This window comes from Macrobrachium rosenbergii, chromosome 22 (assembly GCF_040412425.1).
Source record: "Macrobrachium rosenbergii isolate ZJJX-2024 chromosome 22, ASM4041242v1, whole genome shotgun sequence".
NCBI classification, from domain to species: domain Eukaryota; kingdom Metazoa; phylum Arthropoda; class Malacostraca; order Decapoda; family Palaemonidae; genus Macrobrachium; species Macrobrachium rosenbergii.
Genome location: NC_089762.1, coordinates 2,523,585 through 2,539,758, shown reverse-complemented (window position 1 = coordinate 2,539,758; position 16,174 = coordinate 2,523,585). Strand labels below are relative to the sequence as shown.

Sequence of the window (16,174 nt, the reverse complement as noted above, 5' to 3'; positions counted from 1 at the left end):
TATACAGTACTGTAAGTATGTTGTGATTGTTTTAACATTGTGTTTCTAAGTTTTACCATAACTTATGTTTCCAGTTGTTGAGAGCATAATTTTCTCTGTTGCTTTACATTGGTGATTTTTACTAGTAAAGTGCTTGTGAATTTCTTATGTGACAATTTGCTCACAGTTTTTTCCTTATAAGAGTATCCATCTCTCTTATTTTTGGTTGCTAAAAGTGCATTGTTTTATCAGGAAAGTTTCCAGTGCAATAAATTTTACTAGGAGGATGCATTTGACTGCCAAGCAAAGTTGGTTTTTTTTTTGGATGTTAAATGTTTTCTTTGGCTCCCTGTCTTCCTACAGTTCCTGCTTGATTAGTGATCATTATGACTGGGTGCCTGTGCTCCTGCTGCACCTTGCTGTTTGGCTGTCTTCAGTACCTTAGCCATTTGCTGGCTCCAGGTCCTCCTTCATCTCCCTCTTTGTCAGATATAAAACTGCACTGTTACAGAAGTACTTTATTTTTTATTTTCCCTGGCTTGTACTGCCAAGGAGTGACTATTTTCTATATTATGTTGTGCCTACTGTTCCAATTTCTTCCTGCTGGAGGGCAACCTATGCCAAGAGGCTTCTAGTGCAGTTGCTCTTTTCATCTAGTTGTCACTGCCAAGGTTCTGTCTGTGTTTTGTGCCTTCCTGGTGATTCTTCAGTAGTTTGTGGTTTTTTGGGAAAAAGTTCTTTTTGCATCTAATACCATTTGAGATTCCAATTACGTTAAATGTCGCTCACTGAAAATTTTTGCTTAACATTGTACCAAAAAGTTTAAATAAACTTCAAAATGACATTTAAAACCAGCATTGTACCATAAAACATAACTCACAGGAATAGAACAAAAACATTACTATGTCGATTATCAGTGTGTGATTTACCAAAGACAACCGTGAGAACCCCAAAATCAAAATGTGACAAGCTTTATTGCCTGCTCCTTTCACATTAGTGTCAGCACCCTTCTGCTTCCTGTTTCTTCCTGCCACCTTCCCAAGTAACTACATACCTTTTATATTTTATTGTTCTTCAATTAATTCTCATTTGCTCTTAGTGCCAGCCTTGTTCCTGTGGTTGGCAACAATTCTGCCTTGGCACTTGGTCATGGCAATTCTGATCCTGCTGATCACCATCTGAAATCTTCCTTGCACTGAGAAGTCTTTCATTACTTATCTTCAGCTGTGTGTATGTGTGTGCACCATTCCTCATCTTTCAACTTCCTCAGTAGTGGTTTTCCATTGAATTTTGATGTCGTATGCCATGTGTACACTCAGACATAAATTGACCCATTTGGACATGCAATTTGCCACCTGCCTGCTTGGAAGAGCTTCATACCGGCCTTGCCTGTTTTTTGTCTTTGGTGTGGTGATTAGGTTTATTGGAGAGGGAATATCCACAGATGTCATAACAATAATCCGTTATAGTAAGAGAAAAGTAGATGTGAATGTAATGGTGACCAGTCTTGAGAAGGGGAATCATCCTGAATGAAGAACCGAAGTCTCTCTTTCTGCCTCCTGCTGTAGTTTTTCATGCGTTTCCTGTTTCAGTCTGACTCCAGCCTCAAGTTCTTGGCATCAGCCATTGCCAGTAACAGCTGTACATTAGTACCAGCTTGTGCTTCTGTGCCACCCCACATCTACTGTCACCAGAAGCTCTGGCAACAGCCAAGAACTATCTCCAGCCAGCATTTGCACCAACAAATGCCAACATAGTGGCCATCATCGTCAGGAAGCACCAGTACCAGTAACCTCCAGCAATACCCAGGACCAGCACCAGACTTGAAAAACAGTTACAGCAAGAACACCAGTAACATATGAAGCAAGAGTACCAACAGCAGATGCATGGAAAGCCTCAGCAGTAAGTATATCATGATGAAGCATCTGCAGCAATAGCCAGCAATATGACAAAAGCAATAAAGAGGTATTCTTTTTTCTGAACCTGACAAAGTCAGTTGTAGCAAGAGCAGCAGCAACAACAGGTACTGGAGTGGCCGCTTCAGCAGCGTAAGAGTGCCTGCAAAAGTTACAACTGGAGCATAGCATGAATTTCAGCACATATCTTAGTCATGGACCTCCCTTAGTTTTACTAGTGGCACCACGTCTGCTTCCAGTTTGACATCTTCCAATTAATGGTCGGCTCCTGTTCTCACCCCAGTTATCTTTCGTACATACGGTTCATCTAGAATCCAGCTTCAGCTTCAGGATCATTTTGATCATCAACAATGAAGCAAGTTTCCCGAGGGAGAGGTATTGTACCAAGAAGAGGACCTGGTTGAACATTTCCTCTAATGCCAAGAAATCTTCAAACTCCTGCATTTAACCACACTTTCATGACCATCTCTCCAGTCATGATCTTCCAGTTAGGGTAGTGTGTTTCCTTGTGCAGTGCTTATGCATTCCTCTCCTTGCCTGTATCTCTACCACATACCTTCCATACTTATGCAGTATGGCTATGTACCAATGTTTAAAGTGCTTCGTGCTTGTCACTGATTCTGCCAACCCTCATCAGCCTTTGTTTACTCATGCCTAACTTGCTATCAAGATTGGGTTCATGACTTATGTCCAGTATTGTTTTAACCCCCATAAGCAACAGACCCTCCACATCATTCTTTTGGCAACAAGGGTTTTTCATCCTTTTTTTTTTTTTTTTTTTTTTTTTTTTTTAGTCACCAGGATTTGGCTCTGACTTAAGTGTTATTACTGTAGGATAATGTTGAATAAAATGTGCAAAAAGAATTAAGACTAATGTGAAATATCTCTAGAACATCTATCATTATGTACTGTTATTAAATTTTTTCTTGAGATAATGATATAAAACTAAAACAAAATGCAAGCATGGTCTATTACAGGAACAGCTGTTACTATGACACCACAGAAAATTATGGCAACCATACTAAAAACTAAAATGCGTTAATATCCAAGACATAGATCAGACCACAGAAGCCTTAATTTCAAAACAATTATGGGGGCCAAAAAACTACTCAATTAGCCATTTGGAATGGTGTAGTAATTAATAATAATACTAATAATAATAATAATAATTATTATTATTATTATATTAAGAATAATAATAATGATAATACCTGCATTAAAGAAGATAAAATGCACTTCACAAAAAGTATCTTGAAGGGGCATTACTCAAATGAGTGAAATTACGCATATGTGAAGATACCGGAAGGACAAGACTAGCCATTACGTACGGCACCATTTTCAAAGTTCAAATGAACACTTGGGATAACCACCGTGCTATCTGGATTTCCTCACCATAAGTATAAATACTATATAAGAATTTGAGCAAAAGGGAAGAAAGTTGCTCGATGTTAGGAAAAATACCCATGCTTGTTTAGAAGGGACTGACTCATAGTGACTATAGAAGAAAATTTGAGACCTTTATTCTTCTATTAATAATCCTTTCTCAGCTGACAGTGCACCATTACAGCAGTATAGTATAAGTACAAAACAATGTTTGTACACTGTTAAGACACATTTGACTGTTTTAAGGTGGAGACAAGAATATAAATACATCACTTTTATAAGTTAAAAGAGTGCAAAGTTCATCTTGAAGGCTTTTGGCATTCCTTTGCACCAGTATCATGGAAATTTGAAATTTCTATACTTTAAAATGAAAGAATTCACTGCATTTCATGGAAGTTTTCAACATCTGTACTTGCAAAAACAGAAATCATTCAACCCACTACAATACATTGTCACTATTTCTGAGCATATTGCAGTTTGCAAAAACTTATATGCAAATGTTTATGAAAGATGGGTAGATGAACAGTATTTGCTGGTTATAGTCCAGTTAATCTCGGGCATAAATGCCTTAAAACACACTCAACCAGGCCCAACATCCTTCATTTTTAATGTATTCCTGCACAATCACCATCAAAATGTCTCTTTGTATCATTAGTTCTTTGCAACTCTAGTGCACATTGCAAAAGCATTGAAGGGATGTGGCACAGGAACTCTCTAAGCATTATGGGGCATGTAAATACATGGGAAATGGGGGGGAACATCGTGGATGATTATTGATAAGGATATTGATGACAACAATGACTCATGTGATATCAGTGTGTTTCGAAAAACTAGGTTTGTGTTTCTTACACCACAAAAGCCACAGGGAATGAGGAAGTGCCATGGACCAATGCCACCTACAACAGAAATTATTTTGGAACACATCAATGCTAAGTGTATCTAGAAGCTAGTTCCATAAATTCTACACAATTGAAGCTGTTAATGTACATTATTATACAAGTACAAGGAAATCAGTAAAAATATATCGGTAAAATTTCAGTACAAACATTTGAAAGTAACTTGAACCAGAAAATGATTTTTAACATTGACATCAAACCAGTAAAGAAAATATATTGTTGTAATAAATATTACAATACCATAAGACTGCTGACAATTATATCCCCCACACTTCATGAACAAAGATCTATGCAAAAAACATTATTCCTGAAAAGCTCTTTGCAAGAAATTACTGTAATGCAATCTTGGCCAAACTATGAAATTTCTTTGTGCTCTAATCAAGGTTAGAAAACCTTTCTAAAATTAACTGACAGTCCAGTAATGTTTCCCTTTCAATATGGTCCTTTTCTTTTGGCCCCATATGCAGTGCTGTGAACATTCTGGCAAATTCTCTGTACATTCTGTTCTTACTTTACACACCTAAACATCCATTAGCCTGGGGATATACTAAATTGTGAAGTAAGTTGTGAGAAGGTAGTAAGAAAAGAAGTAGGAACAGCACATACGAAGTGGAAAGAGATTGCTACACTACTGTTGAACAAAAGTATTCCATTAGCAAATGGAGCAAAACTTTGTGGCAAGTGCTGAGGGGGCTAAACTACATGCAACAGAGGCATGGGCATGTACAATACAAAAGGAGATTTTGAACATTTGTAGCAAAAACATGCTAAAATTCAAGGCTGGGAAATATTGGGAAGATCGTATCCAAAGAAGAAAGTTGCTGAAAAACAGACTGAAATGTCAGGGCCTGAAATAATTTGGACACAAGAAGAAGATGAGAAGAACAATTAAGTCGGTATGGTACTATACTGTAGTAGATATTATGGAAAAGCCAAGACAAGGACCAACCAACAGTAAGGCCCAAAACCCACAAGGGAAGAGCATAGATGAAGACCTACCTCGGCCAGATGATTAAACACAGCAGTATAGATTAAACTCATTTCAAGTCTAACCCCATGAAAGGAAAATGACAAAAATATTAATGATGATGATAATTAAAATGTGATGAACTTTTCAGTTACAAGAGGAAATAAAAGTACCAAAGTAAGTGGGATAAGGCAAAGTGTACTGTTTCTGATGTCAGCATTAAATAGGTTTGACTGAAGAGATTATAAGCATAGGTGGCTTTCAATACATTTCCATGAAGTATAATGACAATGAAGTTAATTTATCACTGTAGTTTCTGCATAGGGTGACTCTCACTTGTATAACTAGTGCATCTCAATAAATGTCTTGTATTTCTCAGAATTTATCTCGGTGTAATCCAAGAGAGACCTTAAAAAGTTTTGCATATTTTCCAAGGTGAACAATTTACCCTCTGTGGGTGGAACCAGTCCATGGCCTACCAAAAATGTATTAAACGTTTGGATATTTTTCCTTACAGCTTTGAAAAAAAAATTTGCATGGACTCACAATACATACAGTATTTACATTTATACGATAATCTAGAGCTAAAGTTGCATTTGAAATATTAAATGCTGAGTGAATCATGGAAAAAATCAGCAATAACCACAAAATTTACCAATATGATGATCGTGGAAGACCTACAATAAATACTGTAACTTAAACAATCACTAAACACTATGGCTGACACTGCCCAAAATAAACATTTTCCCAATCAAAATTTTCAGTGATTCAGGATGGGGCATGGGGAAGGAAAAAAAAATATAATTCAGTGGAGAGTTAATGAAAATAAAATGTTATTTATAATGGTGCCAATCACAATTTACCAACAACGCATCATAAATAGCTGCAAAGTGCAAATGTAGGTACATGTGTTCCATCACAGGGAATACATGCCTGCATCTTACAGGCCAACAATTTAACTACTATATAGTCAACATTGAAGCATTTGAGGTTTCAATGCACAAAGCATGCTACCTGCAGAAGGCTGATAAAAGAAGTGATCCAGTACCAAATTACTGTACCGTCATACATACAAAATTTACCAAATCAATAAATGAGAAAAAACCACAAGCAAAAATATAGAGAGAGTACCGACTAAAAGGGATAAAAATCATAGAGGTTAATAAACAAAATATTCAAATAAGTTATCAGGAAGAACTGTATTTATTTTGGACATAAAATATACAAAAACAGTTTATCAGTAGTAAGGAAAACTAATGATGATAATAAAAATTACTAAACAGCAACTAGGTTAACAATACTATATAGCTCAAATGCTAACAAAAAGTTAAAAGTGGAAATTTTTATGGCAATTCTAATGATAATATAAATAATACAAACAATGCATTAATATCTTATGGGTGGTGCAGTTAAACTGAAGATTCACTCATTGTCTGCATAAAGCCTTGCACAAACTAGCTGCCAAAAGATGCTTAGGAAGAACCCAAAATCATTAAATATCAAAATAATCACCTAGATTCAGATACCTACTACATAAACCATACTACTTGGCTATAAAACAATGATCAAAGACTCTTGCAGCCCCTCCTTGAATTAGTAATTGTTCGTGGGTCAGACCTTAACCTTTCTGAAATTACCTTTGTTGTCTATAATAAATGAAATTCTGTGTAAGTTACTATATAACTACTGCTTACTACATAAATAATACTAACATTAGGTAGGTGAAAATATAATAAATTTTACTATATGAGATCAATCATTCACCTCTGAAGGAATGTGGCTTATAATTATTAAGAAGGAAATTGTAGTCAGTATTCCAAATCATATACTAAGCTGTATATATTCTCATGAGTACAATATCATTTATATAAATTCAAGGCCATCATTTGCAGTATGGCTGCAAAAACAGATGATTATATCTGTAATGCACTCTAATCAATGACCTTAGTAATGTCTTCAAACCAAAACGTCCTCCAGGTTAAGATCCTATACATAGGGATGGAGAAGTCTAGGCCCTCTATAAACATATTTCATTATCAATACTGTATGTTAATCCAGTCTCACTGCCTACTAGTGTAATGTCAACAACAAGACACCTCGAGCATAAATAATAATGCAATGGAAATAAAGTATGACAGATTTTCAAAAGCAGTTTCTCCAATAATATAGTGCTTTGTACATTCACACCATTGTCTGAAGAAACCATTGGGCTTGTTGCCAGTTTTGACCACAAAAACATGTCAATAATTTACAATGGTCATATTAGCCTTGGTGGTAATAAATTTCCCTAGGTTAGCATAAAACACTTATCACTCACGTACCCTAATTGGTATGAAATTTTGCTCCATGATCAACAAGAAGCCAAATGGCCTGTATAAACAAAACAAAAAAAAATACATTTTAATAATGCTAAAAAGTTTTTACTAAATAAAACACTGTCTCAGATAAATGAATATCTACTTTGATGGAAAAGAGGTTGAAGCATACAACAGCTCTCTTCAGATGACAATTTTGAATCAGTCATGCCATCAAACCCTCTGTAGGGTCTCCCAGCAATAAAGTGGTTATTTTGGGTCCCACTAGCTTAGTACAGTTATTTCCAATCTGAGAGCTGACAGATTGGCCAATTACATTGTAATGTGAAAGTGTTGTTTATAAGTAAACAGCATGGAAGAATATAAAGACAAAAAAGCCAAAGGTAGGTCTGAGCAAGATGGCCTAGCCTAAATTACTCAAGGCCAACATCAGAAATCGTTTGTCAATGTAGGCACTGACAATCTAAAAATTCTTTAAGGTATAACTTACATTGCAAGGATCATAGCCTAAGCACTTGACAGGATGCCAAAAATGTACAGCTCAACAAGATGCAGAAAACAAAGTCATGAAACATATGGATGCAAATGCACCTGTCTTCTGAGACCACCTCTTTCCAACCGAGTTGAGTAGTTGATGCAAAATGGGATCTTACTTTTAACTGAGGGGGGGATCTCTGTCCACCTGGCATAATAAATAATTTTTATTTATATACATACCGAGATAAGATCAAACACTTTTGAAGTAATGCATTTACCCAAGACAGTGTTGTTTAGTACAAATATACGTCAATTACATTAAAACAAAAGACACATGATTAATTAAGATGCTTCCTTTCCCTATGCTGCCTGGAAATGTTACTTCTGCCTTAAACAGACCCCATAAAAAACTTTTGTAAAGGCTGTAATATGTATTTTTTTAAAGTATTTTAATACTACAAAAGCACAATGCAAAAACCATCTGAAGCATACAGTTGTCTAGTCATCTGTGTACTGTTCAAGACTATATACAATACAGTATACTAACTTCTATATACTGTAATCATATGTTCCATAAATACAGACCTCTTAATTCACTAATACTAAACTGCCAGGTACAGGGCAGCATTAGCTGAAAATTTGAGTCATCCATTGGCAAATCAAGCCTGCAACTACAGTATGAATGTGGGAGGGTGAAGAACTGAACTAGAATAATAATAAAATGACACACTCAAAAATAAGCTGGTTCTAAATCACTCAATTTACATTGCACACAAAATAAATTACCATAACACATCACTGAAATATAAAAGCAATAAAGTAATGCTGAGAAAATGAGAATTACAATGGAAGTGCAAAAATACTGAATACTATCCCTATTTTAAAAGCAATGTTTAATAGAAGCTAAACAGCTGAATTGTAAATATGTGGTGAATAAATTTTGAGTGCCAGGGCTCCAAAATGATTCGCTGGATAATCTAAAAGGATTAATAAACTTGTGCTTAGAAAAGGGTGTGGATAAATGGGATCTACCTAACTTTTGGTGTAAAAAGCTGATATAAAACAAATACATAAAATATAATAAAATACAATTTCTATACAAAATTCCAATTTATCTTTGTTTTATATAATGTCTAGTGAAACAAATGATGAAAGTTACAAAAATCACTAGTGGGAATTACATTACAATGAACTATTGTATCATCTATTTCCACATGAGTGAACTGATTTGAATTTTGTTTACTCATATGGTTTATTATTTTAAATAAATGACAGCTATGCTATTACTATTCATAAATGCTGGTCCTGTAACATTTAAATACATTTTAGCTTGGCCAAAGGTACAATTAAAACCTACGTAGCAGCAAAGCCAGGCCAAGTATCCTGGCCATGTTTTTTCTGTCCTACTCCTCCACATGAATTTTAGTGAGAAACCATACCTACTGGTAATGTTACCAGTTTGTGTTTTGTATATGTCCCGGGGGTTGAGCTAAAACAGATTCCACAACCTAAAAAGTTTGAGAACCCTATGTAATCGAAGATGCATTGAATGGAAAATGCAGAAACAGAAAACATAAAATTTAAACAAAATGCACCAGTAAGACAAAATAAAAGTATTTCCAAGGAATAATACACGTTACCACTAAAAGACAAAACTTTTTGCCTCACATTCTACACCTGACCCAGGACAAAGATAGTGTTATAAATTCCTAAAATTAATATTACAGGGGCACTTGTAGTTCTGTCATATGTTTTGAATATAAAGAACTGATACCTTTCATAAGTGGGATAACGTAGTTAGAATGATTCTGTTTACGAAGGATACTGAAAAAATTATATTTAGACTTTGTAAATGCTGTACTGAATTTGCAGTTTTGATGCTGATGGAAGATCAAGGCCTGCCTCTCCACCTTAACATAATCTTCCTCTACTACTTTATTAATGAATACCTAGTTTGCCACCTTCTGTTAGGTGATCAAGAATATAACCCACTACCAAGTCAAGAGATTACCTATAGCTAAATAAATCTTAAGTACTAACAAGGGCAGATCCAGCTTTCTATTTGGACCATCCTCTAAAACTGAGAAACCAAATTCCTTGTATGTATTGTATTTCAATAACCAGATTAATAATTTTGTCAATCAGTGAAAGTCATTACATTTTCAATTATTTATAAATAATTAGCATATGTTGTTTCCTTAAGTGCAAAAGTTATTTACCTCATTCCAACACCTTTGCAGGTACATTTGTTTATCAAATAAACCAAAGAAATTTTAACAACTCAAGACCTGGGTCTCAAATAGTTTTAGTACTTTTTCCAGATAGACGCCAGTCCCCTTAAAAACCCATTGAGAAACAGTTTCAATTTGCACACGCGTACCTTTCTATCACATCCACACACCTGAACCTTTGTAACTAAAAAACATGCGTACCTTTCTATCACATCCACACACCTGAACCTTTGTAACTAAAAAACATAAGATAAAAAAATTACTGAATATCCTAACTCCACTAGGAAAAGAAGACAACTACAATGCACTATTTAGGACAAGGAGATTCCAGGCAGTACATACAAGAAACAATCAAACAAATACTGTCAATTAAGACACATGAGATATCAGAGAAAGTTAGGCTGCCTAACCTGTACTTAAAAAAAAAAATATATATGATTACAAGATCAGTTAGTAGAAACATTTAGATACCTGAAGGAAAACATAAAACCGACTACTGTACAGGTATCCATTCACCCTTAGTAACCAAACTAGATACAGTGTCAGGTAATTAGAACAAAAGTGGTCCCACACCAGCCACTCTGGGAACTTCTTGATATGCATGATAACCTCAAGGACAGAATTGAAATACCAGGATTTCATAAATCACCAAATTCCTAAGTTTGCCAACTGATGAATATCATACAATATTCAGTATTGTATAAATAATTAGCATACATTCGAACTGGGTCTTCAGATATTTACATTCAAACCTCATTTCAACATAATACAGTGCTGTATTTAAATTTGTTTTAAAAATGAAACAGATTTATGATTCCAGGACAATGAGATTTTTCTTATGTTTATATACAGACATAAATTTTCCAAGCGTCATTTCTTTCCATTAATCACAGCAGCAAATGACAGCTGGAAACCTGAGTATTAGATTTAAATACTTTTTAAATATTTTTTCTACACCAATTCTGTTACCTTTAAGAGCCCAAAAATGGCTAGGTCATCTGCAACACTGTCATAACTGGAATGGATGCTGCCTTCACCCTATGAAAAATGCTGCCAAACAAAAGTTTGTTAAGATTATACCTTATTAAGAGAATTTATCACTAAAGCTGGTATAAATACCCAAAGTTACTCATGGTTTTGACACATACCAAATGCTTACTAGATGTGGTACTTGCTTGGTTAAATTATCACTTGTTTAACTACACAACCCCTCAACTTAATACACTGTATAATTCATGTAATAACTGCTCATCCAACTGTATCAACCTATCTGGTTGAGAGTGCAATCATCAACATATACAGCCTTTGTTTTGCATATAGGCATACATGTACAAGGAAAATTGAATATGGACTTTAGAAGACCCAGGAGTCTTTCTGGTTACTCGCCTGGTGAGAAATCTACCTCTGGTGTACTGTCATCTTTGGTATCAACAAAAACATACAGCAGTATACGTTAGCTTGTAACTGATACTGGCTAGAACTGGGTGTGTCCCAGATCTGCAACTGGAATTCATGTGTCACCTGTCATGGCTTCTCTTTACATATCAGCAGGCATTACAAACACCTAAATAATATTTCAGTTAGTCTGAGGTACAAAAAACTGAAAATCTGTAACCTGGAGGACACACTGAACTCTATCTAGTATGTTGAGATAACTAGTCGTGCATGGTGCTTTTTTATGGTCAAACTGGTATTCAGCATGTCTAGATTTGTCCTCAGTTCACTGTATCATAGTGATCTGAAGGGATTTGTGGGTTTTCTGATGTTCCTCTGCATGGAGAGACATTCCTTTGTGTGAATCATCCTTACATTTCTCTAGGTTCTTGTGTTGTTTATATCTCCATGCTGGTCTCATTTATCTTCTACGGTCTTGGTGCTTCCTGTATTGATGAGAGATTCTCCACATGTCAAGGCTTCCATTTTAAGTTAGTACAAGTCAATGCTCTTGTCAGAGTGATAACGATAAAGAGTTCAGGTTACCAAGGTGTATCTATTCAATTAAATTTGAATACATTTGGAATTAGATGAAATATCATGTCTGAGGAATGTGAGCCATTTTCACAGCATGAACTTCCCTCTGTTACAGCAAACTGACAAGTCTTTGGAACCTGTGGCATGATATTTAATTAAATAGTTAGCCTGTACAAGAGCACCGAGTTTATAAGGAACCTGTTCTGTCACACAGGTGGTTGATGTATTGGGATGTTAGAGCTTGGCAGTGTTTTGGGAAACTGTACCTCTGTTACCATGGGCTGACATGAACCCCGTACTGCCTTAGTGGACCTGATGCATCCTAAAAGAGCTTTTCAGTTTTCAGTCCCCTTAGTGAAAACAAATCTCACTCTAGGTTAATTAATGCCATTAAGATTCTTTACATTCATAATGTAAAGTGCATCATAGCTGTCATGTGCACTAACAACTACATGAAACTCCGTCTTAGCAGGCAAAAGAGAGTGAAGGAAATGCAATAGCTCATCTTTTGCCCTATTATCGTGGCTGTGACATCCTTCCAAATCTCCTCCTCTAAAGGAAAAATAAAAAGACTGTAAAACATTACAATCATCATCATCTTGCATTCCCTACCTCCTAACAACCATGGTAGTGCAAGGAAACAGACTTCCCCATGCCACAAGGTAGCATAATTACACAATTTATTCAATTTTGGTCAATTGCTGATGAGCTTGGCAATATTTCCCTTTGGCTGCTGTCAATTAAGTGACTTTTTATGGTTTAAAGGTGGTTTTGGCGTCAAGACATGACCACTAAACAAAACCTGTTCCTACCACTGGAACTTGCATGGTTGATAAAATCAGTACGAGTATTCAAAGACGAAGATGTTCTTAATTCAGACACAAAATTCTGTCATATCTTTCTTTGCATGTTGCACTGAGAATTTATAACAGCCAACTGCAGTCTTGGCAACAAAGTATACTGAAAAATCACTATACAGTACTGTACTGACTATCTAAACAGGTAAAAAACTGAAGAGATGAAGGGAAATGAATTTCAGAACTAGCTTTCATGTCTGCATCACAGGAGAGCTGACACAGTAACGAAATTAGAGATGAGCAAAGCAGTTCTCCCTTGTGAGGAATACTCACCACGGATGAATATCAAACTCAGTTCTCAGCTAACACAGCCCAATACCTGGCAGTACCACGTCTAAAATAAGAGATTTGTACTTTATATGGGACTTACAGTATTTAATGATGTATGCTCTGAATTGACGCAAAAAAAAAAAAAAAAAAGAAATTCACTCAAGTTCTGTCAACTTAATGCACTATCAAAAAAAACACATGTAAATCTGTACAACAAGAAATTAACCAAGATAGAGGGTATCAAGTCTAAAAAGACAATAATTTTAGGAAACTTACATAACTTACTATTAAAATCTACAGTAATTATTATTTTTTCTTTAGATTTGATGCAGTATGTAAAGTGATTCAATTCTTTACATACAACCCAGACAGCCCCAATTTATATTCTCCTTGGAGGTGGATTAAAGTGTTGGAAGTGGGATCATCATTTACCTTCTGTCAAGATATTTAGGTTGTTGAAATAGGTTATTTTGTATTTCTTTTGTAACTGAAGCCCTGAATTATTTCTAGCACCATGAAAAGAGTAAGAGTAAAATTTCCCTACCATCTTGATTCCAACCAGTTATATGTGTAAGGATTTCATTTCTCTTTTAATGCAGACTTTCACCTCTTTAACACCCAAGGAATAAATCTCCTCAAGGAGTTAAAAATGTCCACTGACGCAGGCAATCAACTACCAAAAAGTCTGAAATAAAGTAACTTCTCTGAGAAGTCGGAATGAACCTCTATACTATAGTTTACCCTTTCTAAACAGTACAAAACCTCCTACTTGAAACTCACAGTAGTATTAGTAAATGCATTAAATATTTGTGTAAATATCTTAACTACTTAACAAAATCATTCTAGAATAACGAGAAGACCTACAACGAAAATATCAATTATAAAGACACACAAATGCTTGTCATTTCCTATCAGTTATCAAGTACAATATTGTTGCAACAATAATGACTATGTGCCATACCCTAATATAAGAATTACAACTACTTTTTAATCTTAATATGATTCCACCTCTAATTCATGCTTGCATTTGATTTTTATACAGTTATTTGGACTTGATGTTGAAGTGTTCTGTGGGCAAACATACATTCTTCGCAAAACGCTAACTAGAGGACTGTTCACTTCCTATGCATTACAAAGATGATGAACAAGACAAGATCATTCCACTGCACTACTTTACTTGAATGGTCTCATGTATGCTCTGTTCACAGTTTTTGGTGAAATTTTATAATGATCAAATACCTTAATCAAGCTATCTGACAAAATACCTTGATCAAACTATAGATCAAGCTATCTGACAACAAATAATGAGTAACCAAAAATCTGTCTCACTACTGACACACTGAGGAAAACTAGTAAAAGCAATAAAATTCCTTTGGCAAGGTTTTACCCTGTGAATCCTTCACAATATACCGGAGACAAAAACCTATAAAAATTGGATGCCAGCTTGAAAAGTTTTACTTGGATGAATGTAACACTATTTTCTATGGAGAAAGAATAAAGAATCTGTAATAGAAGAAAAACTAACATGAAATACAAAAACTGTAAAAACTTTGGGATCTTGGACAAAAATTCAAATAAAGAATGTATGTGTTCTAGTTGTGACTGGATGATCACGTGATCAAATATGAAAATTAACATCAAACTTTACTAAAACTGAAAAATCTAATTACATTCTTTGTAAGATAGTATAAATATGTACATCATGAAACATTTTTTGTGCATTTCATGCACTAAACTATACAATTTATTTCTACAGTATTTGTGTATAACACGGACAAAACCTTTGTTCTTTGTAGTTGTGAAACTACTAATAAATATGCAATAAATAAGTTTAAATAAATAGATGCTAAAAGAACAGTCTGTACTTTGGCATATATCCTAAAAATCACACAGATTTCTGTAGCTGTACAATTTGTCATTATCCCCACACTCGCTGTATATGGGACAGAATGTGATACAGCAAATAAATTCAAAATATAACTTTACACATATAAGAGGGAAAAATTATTGTCCCTTTAGATGTGAATGATTTTGGTTTTACAATTGGCCTCACGTTCTTTTAGAACTGGATCCTCTTCAAGCTGCCTTCTCTGATTACGTAGTCTCCTCGGATCTAAGTTGGCACCAATGCTCTGCATGCCTCTTGCTAGCCGGCCAGCATTGGGTGCAAGGCTCTGTACTCCCCGGGCTAAGACAGAAAACGGGGCAAGCACTGCTTCCTTATTCAAGGCTGACAAGGGGGACAGAGGATTTGACTGATCGCCACTCTGTCCAGTTCTTCCTGTTGGGATGGATGAACCCCCAATATGGCCTTCAGAATGACTGGAGGGAAGGTGCAACTGAAGATCAGTAGCTGAGGAAGCTCTTAACACACTACTCCCTGATCCATCTCTCTCATCACGAACATCAACCTCATCAGATGAGTGAGAGATCTTCCTCACCCTTTGCATCAAGAGTGATGGAGATAAACCTCCAAAGGTGGGGGTAAGTGATGGTGTCTTGGAATTCTCTGCAATTTCACTTACCAGTATTTCAGGAGTTGGGGAACGATGATTGCCAATTCCTCCAATGCATCCTCTTAAATTACTCCTAGAATTTAAAATAGCAGAGTCACTGTAGCAACGTGTAACAGGTGGTGAGGGATATCGAGGAGGAGTAAGAGATGGAGAGAGACTTGAGGCAAGAACTCCACATGAAGATAAGTAAGTTTCCACCCCATTCATTGGCAAAACAAGGTCAGTGTCATCTTGCACTGATACACGTGGCTTCTGAAAGAAAAAAAAAAATTAATTGATATGTTTTAATAAAATTGTTTACAGTTATTGTTCACATGAAGTGTTGTCAAATTTTATACTCAGTCAAGAAAATGAAAATACTATTATCACAGTACCATATTTAACCTACTATCTATA

At 35.4% G+C, this 16,174-nt stretch overlaps 1 protein-coding gene and 1 long non-coding RNA gene across 5 annotated transcripts in view; one reads left to right on the top strand and one right to left on the bottom strand.

Moving 5' to 3' along the window:
- The window catches only part of LOC136850534 (uncharacterized), a 48,226-nt gene that overhangs the window by 29,547 nt on the left and 2,505 nt on the right, over positions 1-16,174 (top strand). The window contains exon 3 of one of the 3 annotated variants that reach the window (XR_010856637.1): positions 1,572-11,578. The exons of the other annotated variants lie outside the window; for them this stretch is intronic. This is a non-coding gene — a long non-coding RNA (uncharacterized lncRNA). Of the gene's footprint in view, positions 1-1,571; positions 11,579-16,174 lie in introns of those variants that run through there. 3 annotated transcript variants of the gene reach the window in all.
- Positions 6,322-16,174, bottom strand: part of sp3 (spermathreecae) — a 157,092-nt gene continuing 147,239 nt past the window's right edge. For both annotated transcript variants that reach the window (XM_067124117.1, XM_067124118.1), the window contains one exon: positions 6,322-16,030. In XM_067124117.1, the coding sequence (XP_066980218.1) occupies positions 15,278-16,030 (753 nt within the window). In that variant the 3' untranslated portion in view covers positions 6,322-15,277. The remainder of the gene's footprint in view (positions 16,031-16,174) is intronic.